The following is a 13,739-nucleotide window of genomic DNA, read 5'->3' on the forward strand; positions in this document are numbered from 1 at the left end:
GAATGAAACATGTGAAGTTTTCGGTGCAAGCCAGATGGATATCTTCAATATACTTCTTATTATCTGCTTGTGGTAATAAGTTCAATTAAACTGAATCAGTACAACACAAGTCCCTTTGAATTGCTGGAAAAGAAATTAATTATGTGCTTCACATTTAATGAAGCCAAAGAGTCATATTCTGTTTGCATTCTTTGTTTTGTTTATTTTGATTGGTAAGCACTCACTAGGAAATAAACCATTCATTTCATTCTACAGTAGTGGTTTTTTTTTTCCCTTAAAAGAAAATACTTGGATCAAGCGGGTTAAATATCACTAGTAACAAGGTTTTCTCTATTCTACAATGTCTAGGAGAGAAGGAGAAAATAAGATGTATTCTCTGGGTGATTTTGACTATAATACCTGACCATGTACAGGAATTCTGACCTGAGGGCTTTTTTTTTTTTAATTTCATTACAGAGATCATTCATGTAAAACTATAAAAAAATGATTACCAATACTCATATTCCCATTTATAGAATTAACAGTCTTTAACATTTTCCCCATACACCTCTAGCCTTTTTTCCCCTCTAAATATACATTAAGCATTTACCCCCAAGTAAAATATTATCAATACAGCTAAAGTCCTTTAATATAACCTTACTCCAGATCTCCTTCCTCACAAATTAAAATCACAAGTTAGCACTTACGCTGAGCATTGTATTTTTATGTTTAAACATTTCATGGTATTATTTTTATTACTAATTCTCTATTAAATCATGCTATATACATTATATAAAATACATTATATGAAATACTACCATATGTATTATTCTTTAATTTGCCTGCATGTTTTTTGTCAACATAATGTACAAACAACGTAATGAACATTTTTGCAAGTCCATCTCAGAATACGTATAATTTCCTCTAGAGTAAATATCTCAAATAGAATTGCTGGGCCAATTTTCCTTATTCATATCAGTGTCTATCCCAGGTCACATTCCTACTTAAACTATGTGAGTACTATTTTCCTTCCATTCTTACTAACAAATTATTTGGTTAGATGTCTAGCTTTTGGCAATCTTATATGTAAAGCCGTATCACACTGGTACTTTAATTTGCATTTCCCTAATTACTAATGTGCTTAGTCACTCAGTCGTGTCTGACTCTTTGTGACCCATTGGACTGCAGCCTGCCAGCTCCTCTGTACATGAAATTTTCCAGGCAAGAATACTGGAGTGCCTTCCCTTTTCCAGGGAATCTTCCCAGCCCAGGGATTGAACCTGTGTCTCCTGAATTACAGGCAGATTCTTTATCTGCTGAGCCATCGGGGAAGCCCTGATTATTAATGAGGCTGACAATTTTTCAAAATCTTGTTAGTCCACACTATGCATTTTATATTAAAGGCAAGAACATGAAAGCTGCCTTCAGCATGAGGCCTTCTTAGGGAAGGGCAGGGTTGGCATAGAGAAGTACAATAGTTAAGGAATTATGACTTTCCTCTAGACCAAAAGTGGAAAAATGATGGGCAGGATGGATTCAGGGTAGACTGCCCTGGCACACAGTCTTAATACATTTAAATCTCAGCATTATAAAAGGAGAAAAGCTCTTTTACAGGGAGGATCAGGCAAAGAATGATTATATCCATGATTGATATTGCTAAAGGCACTTTATTTGCTAAATCTATGTGGCCTTCATTAGGGCTCGTAAGAATCTCAGGGGAAGTAATTATGCTCTGTTTCATAAAAATCTGGGCTTCATTATTTGGCAGAAAAAGAGTTCTAGGTTACGTCATGGTCAGTGAACAGAGGAAGCGTAAGAGCCCAATCACCCACCCTTTCTTTAGGCTTTTGCTAGTTGAGTTGTGAAGTGAAAGTGAAAGTCCCTCAGTCGTGTCCGACTATTTGCAACCCCATGGGTATAGTCTATGGAATTCTCCAGGTCAGAATACTGGAGTCAGTAGCCTTTTCCAGGGGATTTTCCCAACCCAGAAATTGAACCCAGGTTTCCTGCATTGCAGGCAGATTTTTTACCAGCTGAGGTACAAGGGAAACCCAGGAGTAATGGAGTGGGTAGCTTATCCCTTCTCCAGTGGATCTTCCTGACCCAGGAACTGAACTGGGGTCTCCTGCACTACAGGCAGACTTTAGAACTGAGCTATCAGGGAAGTCCCACTATTTGAGTTAGCTGCTGCAAACTCTACAGTGGTAGGTCTTCTCAGATCTAATAGGATCTAGTACTGAAATGTTCTGACCACTGTTCTACCAGGGGATCTAACGTAATTAGCATTCTGCACTTCTAACAACAAACTTTTCCTTCCTACTCTAAATGCCTTGGGTCAGAATTTGTGCTAATCCTATTAGAAAGACCCTTAATTATTGCCTCTAAATAATTGGTTCCAGTGGAAGACATCTAATTAGGTAGAAATGTATTCTGTTATAAGGGCCCAACATTAAGAGCTTTTGTTATGTGTTAGTAGCAAAATGTCATTGCTGATTACTGATTTCTGATTGATCCCCAGTCAAATATGGAAAAAGCCTTGAATAATTTTACATAGAAGATGTGGGCTGCTTCAAACTTATTTTCAAAAAAAGTTCCAATTGAAAAGACTGCATTATCGTGTCAGTCATGCCATGCATGGAGAGGCTGATATTTTTCAATTTCCTACAGTTAAAACAGAGGAACAATTTTAAATAATGCACTGTAATAATGTTGTAGAAACTCCTTGGTATTGGTAAGAAAATTCCTTTTTTCTGCAATCTGTATTATTGGATAGCATCTTGTCTTCTAAATATAAACAAACACTTGATGGAATGGACAATGAGCACCAATTCTGGCAAGGGAACAAATAATTAAATGTTCAGGAAGCCAAAGAACACTTTCACTTTGCAGGGTTAGAGAATGAGGACACAAACTAATTCCGTATTAGGAGCATATGTGGTCTTAGTTAAATACTACTAAGAACCCTTTTTCAGAGTGCACCTGATCTGAGCTCCCTGCTACAGATAGCAAATGTCCAGGGATATCTAATTTTACACATGACACATGCTAGTAAAGTAATGCTCAAAATTCTCCAAGCCAGGCTTCAGCAATACATGAACTGTGAACTTCCTGATGTCCAAGCTGGTTTTAGAAAAGGCAGAGGAACCAGAGATCAAATTGCCAACATCCGCTGGATCATCAAAAAAGCAAGAGAGTTCCAGAAAAACAGCTATTTCTGCTTTATTGACTATGCCAAAGCCTTTGACTGTGTGGATCACAATAAACTGTGGAAAATTCTGAAAGAGATGGGAATACCAGACCACCTGACTTGCCTCTTGAGAAATCTATATGCAGGTCAGGAAGCAACAGTTCGAACTGGACATGGAACAACAGACTGGTTGCAAATAGGAAGAGGAGTATGTCAAGGCTGTATATTGTCACCCTGCTTATTTAACTTCTATGCAGAGTACATCATGAGAAATTCTGGGCTGGAAGAAGCACAAGTTGGAATCAAGATTGCCGGGAGAAATATCAATAACCTCAGATATGCAATTGACACCACCTTTATGGTAGAAAGTGAAGAGGAACTAAAAAGTGAAAGAGGAGAGTGAAAAAGTTGGCCTAAAGCTCAACATTCAGAAGATCATGGCATCTGGTCCCATCATTTCATGGGAAATAGATGGGGAAACAGTGGAAACAGTGTCAGACTTTATTTTTGGGGGCTCCAAAATCACTGCAGATGGTGACTGCAGCCATGAAATTAAAAGACGTTTACTCCTTGGAAGAAAAGTTATGACCAATCTAGATAGCATATTCAAAAGCAGAGACATTACTTTGCCAGCAAAGATTCCTTCTAGTCAAGGCTATGGTTTTCCCAGTGGTCATGGATGGATGTGAGAGTTGGACTGTGACGAAGGCTGAGCGCCAAAGAATTGATGCTTTTGAACTGTGGTGTTGGAGAAGACTCTTGAGAGTCCCTTGGACTGCAAGGAGATCCAACCAGTCCATTCTGAAGGAGATCAGCCCTGGGATTTCTTTGGAAGGAATGATGCCAAAGCTGAAGCTCCAGTACTTTGTCCACCTCATGCGAAGAGTTGACTCATTGGAAAAGACTCTGATGCTGGGAGAGATTGGGGGCAGGAGGGGAAGGGGACAACAGAGGATGAGATGGCTGGATAGCATCACTGACTCAATGGACGTGAGTCTGAGTGAACTCCGGGAGTTGGTGATGGACAGGGAGGCCTGGCGTGCTGCGATTCATGGGTTGCAAAGAGTCGGACATGACTGAGAGACTGAACTGAACTGAACTGAATGTTTATGTTTCACTGACAACCAAGGAGGACTTCCCTGGTGGCTCAGAGGGTTAAGTGACTGCCTTCAATGTGGAGACCTGGGTTTGATCCCTGGGTGGGGAAGCTCCCCTGGAGAAGGAAATGGCACCAAGAGGGGCGGGGTAGGGTAGGAGGTTGGAGGGAAGTTCAAGAAGGAGGGGACATATGTATACCTGTGGCCGATTCATGTTGATAAACGGGAGAAATCAATACAATATTGTAAACAAATTATCCTCCAATTAAAAGTAAATAAATTTAAGAAAAAAGAACCCCTTTTTCTAACAAAGATAAAGTACAAATTTACTTTTTCTTAAAATACAAGTAATTGTGTGCACTGAATAAAAATTGAAACAAAATAAATATATTTACATATTAAATTTTTTAAAAATTTAAATGAAATTTATTTGCTAAGAAACATTTAAAAACCCATATGAAATCAGTATAAAATTTGTATAGAGAGCAACCAAACTAAACATAGAGCTACCATATGACCCTGCAACCCTTCTCCTGGGCATATATCTGGAGAAAAACGTGGTCTCAAAAGATACATGCACCCCAATGTTGACTGCAGCACAGTTTGCAATAGTCAAGGCATGAGGCATGGAATCAACCTCTGTCAATCCACTGACAGAGGACTGGATAAAGGAGATGTGATAAATATATATAAGGGGATATTACTCAGCCATTAAAAAGAACGAAACAATGCAACTTGCAGCAACATGGATGGACCTAGAGACTGTCATGCTGAGTGAAGTAAGTCAGACACAGAAGGAGAGATATCATATGGCATCCCTTATATGCAGAATCTAAAAATAAATGATAGAAATAAACTTATTTACAAAACAGACTCACAGACTTAATGAATTTATGGTTGCCAGGGTGGTAGGACTGAGCGACTTCACTTTCACTTTTCACTTTCATGCATTGGAGAAGGAAATGGCAACCGTTATTCTAGTGTTCTTGCCTGGAGAATCCCAGGGATGGGGGAGTCTGGTGGGCTGCCGTCTATGGGGTCACACAGAGTCGGACACGACTGAAGCGACTTAGCAGCAGCAGCAGCAGCAGCAGGGTGGAAGGATGGGGAAGGGACAGTTAAAGAGTTTGGGCTCAGTATGTATACACTGCTACATTTAAAATGGATAATTAATAAGGTCCTACCATATAATACAGGGAATTCTATTCAATGTTATATAGCAGCCTGGATGGGAGAGGAGCTTGGCGGAGACTAGACATATGCTTGTGCGTTGCTGAGTCCCTTTGCTGTCCACCTGAAACCATCACAACATTGTTAATCAGCTATACTCTAACATAAAATAAAAAGTTAAAAAAAGAGAAGGGATTAGAAAGTTTATTTTTTTCTGTAAAAAACTGAGTAGCAAATACTTCAGGCTTTGCTGGTCAAGAGGCAAAACTGAGGATAGCTATACATTACATGGTCTCCCCTCGTGGCTCAGATGGTAAAGAATCTGCCTGCAATGTAATAGAGGCAGGTTCGATCCCTGGATCAGGAAGATCCCCTGGAGAAGGGAAGGGTAACTCACTCCAGTATTCTTGCCTGGAGAATCCCACGGACAGAGGAGTCTGGTGGGCTATTACATGGTCTCTGTCCTGACTATTCGACTCTGCTGTTGTACAGACCCAACCATCATCAATAATGTAAACAAGTGGCATGGCTGTATCTCACTAAAATCTAATTTATGCACACTGAAATAAGAACTTCATAAACATTTCTATGTATCTGAAAGTATTCTTATTCTTTTGATTTCTTTTCAACCAGCAAAACACAGGGAAGCCATTCTTAGCTACTGTATTACACAAAAATAGATGGCTAGCTGAATTTGGCCCATAGGCCATAGTTTGCCAGTGACTGAAAATTCAGTCTTTTTAGACTCTGGTGTATGAGGACCAAGTGGGGTGTTTATTAAAAATGTATGGTTTTCACATCTCATCCTCAAAGATTTAGATTTGTTACGTTAAGGGTGAGGCAGTAGGGATATGCATTTCTATTAAGCATTCCACTGAATTTTCACTTAGTTGGTAGCATGTTCAAAGTTCTTTGATGTAGGATAGAGCTTCAGATGGTAAAGAATCTGCCTGCAATGCAGGAGAACTGGTTTCAATCCCTGGGTTGGGAATATCCCCTGGTGAAGGGAATGGCAACCCACTCCAGTAGCTTGCCTGGAGAACTCCATAGACAGAGGAACCTGGCGGGCTACAGTCTATGGGGTCACAAAGAGTTGGACATGACTAAGTGACTAACACTTTCACTTTCTTTCACTTTCAGGGGTCCTCAAAGTATGGTCTGGAACCACCAGCCAGAGAGTTAGTTACTCAAGGTCACTTTGGATGTAGTTCAGCTAGATAACAGCACAGCTTACAGCCCTGCATTTCATTCTGAGCCTGGGAGGTGATCAATAAGATCTAGGGTAGCTATTACCATAGTTATCTTGCTGAACTACATCCAAGACAAACAGAAGTCACTCTTCTTGAGGATTGCTACTTAAAAATACCTGTCATAGGAAGCCTGTACAATAAAGACCCTGCCTCATGCATGTGGGTTAAATGGCATGCCTTTAACTCTGCTCTAGAGATAAAAATGAATTAGTGAGTACAATGCTGCATGGAAATATAGCCTGCCTTCCATCTAGTTCTTAATGATGTTCACAATCGCTAAAGCACATCTTCCATGAAAGGTCAAATATGATGCTTTCTGTTAGGATTCAGAGGTCTGACTTGAGAACCGTTCTTGCTTAAAATAAAACAGTGACTCAAAATTCCAAATAGACGCTAACTAGCTAAAAAAAGAAAAAAATCAGTCAAATTTAGAAATTCAGATGATGGGATGATAATCAAGAGCCCCCTGGGCACCTGTCAGAATTCTGCGGTTTGGAAGCCCGCTCATGCATAATCTGAATATTTATCCATTTTGCTGTCGTCTGCTAGAGATTTATTTTAAACCTGCTGTACCTGCTGCAGTGGATCTATTCCCTTCTCCCCTTTTCCCCTGCCGGCTTTACTTACTATCCCTATGCTTGACAGTATCTTCAGCTTCTCTCCAAAAAACTGGTGTAGGGGGATGGAAGAGAATTGGATCTTAAAAGCATTGCTAATGACAGAATTATTGCAAAAAGGTTAGAGAAGATGTTGTCTGATGCCTGACCTTCATAGTGTTTTAATCCCAGACACTGGAGGAGATCAAAACGAATATAAGCACATTTTAAGGTTAGAGCATAACTTCTCTGATAAATCAGTCCCTTTGTGGATCTCTAAATTGAATTAAGATACAGCGCTCCATCACATTTCGGGCTATTTTGCTACATTTACATTAAAGGTGTAGGGCTCAAGCATTTTGATGTGTGATTCAAGACCTGGCACAGTTCATGTGGAGTTCAGAACGGTTTTCTCTGCCTTTATCGTGCTTTATGAGGCAGATTTCTAAATTGTATTTCTCCGTTTATGTTAATGTCCTTCTCAGCGACCTGGCAGTCTGGGTGCCCCTCTGCGAGCCCGCGCGCGCACACACACACACACAACACACACACACACACACACATGCATACTTCCCATTAATGCAAATGGGACTCAGAATCAAGCAACAGGAAACAAATATACTCTGAAACATCTGACCTTACCCAAGTCACAGGGTTAACGCCTGTGAACATATTAACCAAATAAAGCTCATTTTCTTTTTTTCCCCATCTCACTTGGGAGAAAATATTAAGAATCGGAGGGGACTTCCCTGGTGGTACAGTGGTTGAGGGGCCTCCTGCCAATGTGGGGGACATGGGTTAGATCCCTGGTCCAGGAAGGTTCCACATGCCTAGGAGCAACTAAGCCCATGAGGCACAACTACTGAGCCCGTCAGCTGCAACTACTGGGCTCATGCGCCTAGAGCCCGTGCTCCCCAGCAAGAGAAACCACCGCAATGAGGAGCTGGAGTGCTGCAAACAGGCGCACCCCCCACTCGCTGCAGCTAGAGAAAGCCTGCACTGCAACGGAGACCCGGTACAGCCAAAAATAGAGCAGTAAATACCTACACAAAACAAAACAGAAAATTAGACGGCCTCTCTGGGAAAAGTGACTACAGTTGAACACCCACAGCCACGCCTGGAAAGAACTCTGCTTTGAAACAAAGGAATTCACCTACGATCAGGTGGGGGACATGCTACTTTGACCGCACAGTTTCTGCCTCCAGATCTCTGCTTTCCTCTTTCCACAGGCCACCGGGCTCTTTTGGACCTGCCCTTCCTCCTTCTCCATCTATTACACAATCTCAGGGCTCATTTGCCTCAGCATAACATGTCTCCACACAGGCAGGTGTGTACTGACCCTGTTACATGTCCCTCTCTATCCTTTCCCTTAAAGTCCATTAAAACTCTCTTATGTTTTGGTATGGGAATGGAAAACTGGCACTAATCACAGCTTCCAGTCTTTGTGTACCACCTTCATAACCTTTTGCACATCCTTTTATAATAATACAAACAATATTTCTTTAGAAATATAAATATATTTTAAAAGGAGTTTTTAAAAAATCGCTGCCATTAGTAACATTTTTCTAATACACGTGGAAAGATATATATATATAGTTAGTAAAAATAAAAAATATTAACTCCGAATTGTCTAAAATGATTTTTTATACCATACATGGGGAAATCATTGTTTAACATGTTAACTGGAAGGCAAGAAATGAAGTGTTAAGTTTCTTAACGTAGGTAGAAGTTACTACTCAACAACATTTATATCCACCCAAATAAGGAGGCGATCGTGGCATATCTTGGCGTATCATTGGTATATCGCTAAGCTTTGCACCATAATTCAGTGGGACTGGCGGTACTGCTGGAAGAGGAACTCTAATGGGAAAGAGAGGAGCTTCTGCCAACTATTTTGAGAGCTGAAGAAGTCAAGGCTTATAGGATGGATGCCAACCAAACACAGGGCGTAATTTATTTCTACATGTGAAAAAAAAAACCAGTTTTAACTATATAGAGCATATATATGGCGCCTGTGCTTAGGTAAACATAGACTTATGTCTGATTCTTGGACTTACAGTTTTCTATCTGCACAGACAAGTATGTTTATGATAAAAAGCCTTCCCTAAATGGCAGTATTTTTCAAACTTATAATGATTCCAAAGTATGTAATTAGGTAATTTTTAGCTTTCTTCATTAAATTAAAATAGAGTCAAACATTCTTTCTGGGATATTTTTATTTGCCTTAGGCTATCTTACTTCATAGCTAATCAGGTCTTAGCTATGCTATTAATCATCTCTGAAACCTTGGGGTTCCTCCTGGTTCTAGGTCATCACTAATTTTCCTTTGTAATTGAGAAAGCTATACATTAGTGAAGACACTAGCTGAAATTTTGCTATGCCAGTATTATCTAAACTTTTTTTCTTTGCCCTATAAAACAGAGTGAACACACAGTCAGTCACATACCTATGCTATTGCTCCGAATGAATAATTAATAGATTGAAATAGTTGAGTCAATATAAGCACAGATTTATGTCTGACTCTTGGACTTACAGTTGTCTATCTACATAGACAAGTATGTTTATGATAAAAAGGCTTCCCTAAATGGCAGTACTTTTCAAATTTCTAATGATTCCAAAATATGTAATTAGATAGTTTTTAGCTTTCTTTGTTAAAACAGAGGCAAATATTCTTTCTGGGATATTTTTCTTTGCCTTAGGTTATCTTATTTCACAGAGGGAGTTACAAATGGGCAAGGGAGAAATAATAAATACACTGTAACACATCTCTATCTATTATGGAGAAACAGGAAAAATGAATAAGATTTCCTGGCACAGTAGAAAGAACCAGCAAGAATGCAAAAGCAGGATTCCAGGGTTCACATCTGCTATTGGTGACCTTGAGAAACTTGCCAACCTGAGCTTTATCTTCCTCAGTCAGATCATGGCCAAGATCCCTTCAATTCAAAAATTCTTTGATTTGGCAGCCAGATATAAAGTGACAGAAATGCAAATGAAATGTAAATTAAAACCTCATCTTCACAATTCTTACTTGGTACTTTCAGCACATCCCATCAAACTGGTGTTCTGTCATCTACTATAAAGCACCCAGGTGAAGGAATGTGGAAAATTTTATTTCCTTAAAACCGGCAGGGTTGGCTGGGTGTCTACAGCAAAGCGCAGAGGTGGCCAAAGCCCTTTATGAGTACAATAATCCATATCCACACCTCTGAATAACCAAGGCAGCTCTTTTAAAAATCTCCAATGTCATTGTTTAAACAATGTTAGCTAAAAATAGTATTTGAGCCATGGGTTTTTAATTTGTTAGCACGGTGTTCCTAGACATGAATTTCAAATCTATAGAGACTTGAAGAAATTTAATTAAAGGATTGAAGATAACATTAGTTAGAATAGTATAATAGATACAATGGCAGTGATTCTCAAAATTGTATTGGATGATTCCGAAATGAGATAGCCTTTCTGTCATATTCACGACTGACAGTTCTCTAAGAACTGTTAATCATACCATGTTTGCCTTGATGGATTAATTTAGCAACACAGTGATATCTGTACATATTAATATGAAGGATGCCACTTCAATAGGTTACATTACTTGAAATGGCAACACATGTATCAATCTACTTGTTCTCTGGGTTGCTGCTGCTAAGTCACTTCAGTTGTGTCTGACTCTGTGCGACCCCATAGACAGAAGCCCACCAGGCTCCCCTGTCCCTGGGATTCTCCAGGCAAGAACACTGGAGTGGGGTGCCATTTCCCGCTCCAATGCATGAAAGTGAAAAGGGAAAGTGTAGTCACTCAGTCGTGTCCGACTCTTAGCGACCCCATGGACTGCAGCCCACCAGGCTTCTCCACCCATGGGATCTTCCAGGCAAGAGAACTGGAGTAGGGTGCCACTGCCTTCTCTGGTTCTCTGGGTTAGTCATTACCTTTTACTACAAGGTTTCCAGTACTGCTCGCAGTTCCAAAATGGTTAGTGGCTATGCAGGTGTAACTTCCAGCATCTGATTTAGTCACATTGATGATTCTGAGGCTTCCATCTTCAGAAATGGTAATTCTGAAATTAAAGCAGATAAACCCCAAATGGTAAGTTTACTTCATATGACCACTGGAAAATATTTCTATCATCCTGTCACTTTCAAACTATTAAATCATGGTTATATCACTTGACAGCCTCATCTTTATTTATGATATTTACCTACATACAGATAAATATAATTAGGATGTGTGCTTTATTTAGTAATTATATTACTTTAATTGCTAATATGGTTTCAATGTTCTGTTGGGATAACTGCTAGAAATATGAGACAGGATGTAACCATTCTCTCTCTTTGGCAGCTATAACCACATTATCCAAAAGGAAAGCTTATTGTAGATTACCATTCATCATTAAACTGCTGAAGAATAAGAAAGAAAAATCCTTGATGGGCCACGTTATGCATTTTCATTGAAAATGTTTTCTTCCTTCTTGAGAGGCTTAAATTAAATGAGTTATTATTAAGCTTACTTCTTCCTGAAATATGTCAGACAATACACTTTTAATGAGATGCAAGAGCTGAAGTCAAAAAAAATTAAAATATTCCACAACATGGTATGACTTTGGCAGAATGGCAAATGTGGATGGCGCATCTCAGGGCCCGCAATTAGGGACAAATATCTACCACCAGGTGGGAAGGAAGCACTTCCACTGACAGACACAAAACTGGAACAGGGGGACTGGAGGGAAGCCTGTTTGCAACATGACTATAGCAGAAGGGAAGGGTATGCAGATGAACAAGGCGTACAGCTTGCCTTAGAGGATAGTTGGAGAAATAAGAAATGTACACAGATGGCTTATTCAAGGTAAATGTCTGTTGAATATTTACTGCATCTTTCAAATCTACCCATTCTTGTCTATCTCCTTGGCTCCCCCTTTCTCACCCAGCCTAACACAGCAGTCTCTTAAATGATTTGGTTATTTCTACTCCTGCCTCTCAAGTGCATCCTTCAGTCAGTGGCCAGGCGACCTTTTAAAGCACAAATTACGTCACCCCTCAGGCTTACAGATCCTTCTTCAGCTCCACTTTGCACTCAGAACAAATTCTTTCCCAGAACCTATAATGGCCTGAGGAATCTGGCCTTTGCCCTTCTCCTGACTTAGCCCTTCTCATTTCATCTGAATCTTTCTATCCTTCAGTGAGGTCTAGACACACAGGTCTTCTGCAGGTTCCTAAAGCATCTGACCCTCTTCCTGCCTCGGGACTTTTCTGTAGTATTTGCTCTCTGTCTGCCTTGACATCAGGACACAGCTATCGCCTTCACACTCTCCTGGGACCTCAACTTGTGGATAGTTGTTGCTTATAGACTTTCCCTGGCTTACATTTCTAAATGGATTTCCCTTTTCCTGTTAATCTCGTTTCTGCAGCCACTTTATTTCTTCCCATTCAACTCAATCCAGAAGTTTTCTTTACCTGTTAACCCTCCTATCAGATGGAACATTAGCTTCCCTGAATGCAGGGACTCTGTTTTAGAACTTAATCTCCTGGATCTAGGACATAATAGATGCCCTGTGAGCATCTCTTAAGTGATCGAGCAAACTGGTCCCAGAGGAAGAGCTAAAAATCCTATAGCATGATTTTCAAATAAGATGTATTTGTTTTTGATGCTAAACAGTAAACACCAGTAGTAACCAAGTACACAGTGATTATGCACACTATACTGGAGGGCTTTCATTTTTAATTTATCTTTATGATGATTTAGAATTCATTCCTTGTATTTAAAGGGAATATTTAACAGAGAAACAAACATTTGTGTAAAAAATGCAAAAAAAAAGAAAAAAATCAATACTGTTATTGGAATTCAGAATGGCTAAAGCACTTGGCACCAGTACCGGCCTTAACAGAGTCCTTCAGAAAAGAACTAGGATGAACACAGCTTTATTTAATAGAACTTTTGGCTAAACATTTTAAAATCATGAGATTTAGTTACACTGGGTTGCAAATGTGGTACATTTTTCATGAAGGTGCTTAGGAATGGAGAGGTGACCACCTTCTTGATGACCCATTCCAGGTTCTAAGATTCAGGCTGAGGACATGGTGTGAAGGTTTGAGAACTCTACCAAGGATGCTGGTATCAGAGGATGGCTAATCAAATTCCAGATCTGTCAGTTCTGGCTGTGTGACCCGAGGCAATTTGCTTAACTTGTTAAGTTTTAGCATCCTCATCTATAAAATAGAGCTCATAATAACAATCTTATAGGATGGCAGCAAAAATTATGTAAGAGGGTCAGAGAGATCCTTGGTATTTATTAGGGATAATAAAAAAGTAATTCTCTTTTATCTTTAGGATTGTTCTGTTATTTAATAATTGGTACAGATGGGGAAAATGGAACACAGTTATCTTAATATACTTAAAACAGTAATTAAATCAGCCTGATTCGTGCAATCCACTGTCACATCAGACAATCTGAAGTCAATGTACAAAT

The 13,739-nt window shown here is 39.6% G+C and overlaps 1 protein-coding gene across 3 annotated transcripts in view; it reads right to left on the bottom strand.

Annotated features, from left to right (window-relative positions):
- CNTN4 (contactin 4) overlaps positions 1–13,739 on the bottom strand; it is a 616,632-nt gene that overhangs the window by 87,102 nt on the left and 515,791 nt on the right. For all 3 annotated transcript variants that reach the window (XM_018038420.1, XM_018038421.1, XM_018038419.1), the window contains exon 12: positions 11,206–11,333. In XM_018038420.1, the coding sequence (XP_017893909.1) occupies positions 11,206–11,333 (128 nt within the window). The remainder of the gene's footprint in view (positions 1–11,205; positions 11,334–13,739) is intronic.

This window comes from Capra hircus, chromosome 22, assembly GCF_001704415.2.
Source record: "Capra hircus breed San Clemente chromosome 22, ASM170441v1, whole genome shotgun sequence".
Classification (NCBI taxonomy): domain Eukaryota; kingdom Metazoa; phylum Chordata; class Mammalia; order Artiodactyla; family Bovidae; genus Capra; species Capra hircus.